Genomic DNA, 928 nt, shown 5'->3' with positions numbered 1-928 from the left:
GGGCATATTAATGCCAGTGTGGTAGGAAAAGAGGAAGAAAGTGTGTGGATATATTTGAGCAGAAGGAAGGACTGGAAGAGGAAATATTTTGTCTGCACCTGAGATGTCGGCCCTCAGAGGGAGGGGCAGAGGCTTCCTCCGTGGTTCCAGCATAGACGCCAAGGCTGGAGCCCCAGAACTTCATCTGTACCCGGCTGGATGCAGGGCACCCACCATCCAGCCCTCGGGTCCAGTGGGTCCCGTGTAAATCACTTACCTGTTCGAAAGCAGCCCACTGTCACCAGCCACCACTCGGGCACGCGGGGCAGAATCAAGGCCAGTCGGTCACCCTGCTTCAGGCCACAGCTCTGCTCAAAGACGTTGGCGGTGCGGCGGCTTAGGTCCCTCAGCTCTCGGAAGCTCCACTTTATCTCATCTCCTTGGTTGTTCACCCACCACAGGGCCGGACCTGGGCCTCTCTTGCCCTCCTGGTTAAGATTATATACCAAGCATCACTTCCTGCTTCCAAGGGAAAGGACAATTCACTCCCAGTTACATTCCACTGTGAGCCTAGCACAGTGAGATCCCATCTTACGACATCAACAGAGAAGTAGGAAACCAGATTGTGGACTATCTGAAGTCAAATGTGACCTTGAATACCCTTCAAGCTTCCCACTGAAGACAAGCAAATTCCCCTCTCCGTGTGTCTATTCTAGGTTCATACAGGCCTGGGGTTGGTTCTCAACCTGTGGGTTGCAACAATTGGAAAACACATATTTCTGATGATCTTAGGAACTGAGACACTGCTCAACAGCAAAATTACAGTTATGAAGTAGCGATAAAAATAAATTTATAGCGGGGCGGTGGTGGCGCACGCCTTTAATCCCAGCACTTGGGAGGCAGAGGCAGGTGGATCTCTGTGAGTTCGAGACCAGCCTGGTCTACAAGA

At 51.8% G+C, this 928-nt stretch overlaps 1 protein-coding gene across 1 annotated transcript in view; it reads right to left on the bottom strand.

Moving 5' to 3' along the window:
* Positions 1 to 928, bottom strand: part of LOC101999146 (acyl-coenzyme A synthetase ACSM1, mitochondrial-like) — a 33984-nt gene that overhangs the window by 22914 nt on the left and 10142 nt on the right. The window contains exon 3 of the mRNA XM_005351084.1: positions 257 to 467. Within this exon, the coding sequence (XP_005351141.1) occupies positions 257 to 467 (211 nt within the window). The remainder of the gene's footprint in view (positions 1 to 256; positions 468 to 928) is intronic.

Source organism: Microtus ochrogaster, chromosome 8 (genome assembly GCF_000317375.1).
Source record: "Microtus ochrogaster isolate Prairie Vole_2 chromosome 8, MicOch1.0, whole genome shotgun sequence".
NCBI classification, from domain to species: Eukaryota; Metazoa; Chordata; class Mammalia; order Rodentia; family Cricetidae; genus Microtus; species Microtus ochrogaster.
Note: the sequence above shows the minus strand (reverse complement) of the source record. Positions and strands in the feature narration are given on the sequence as shown.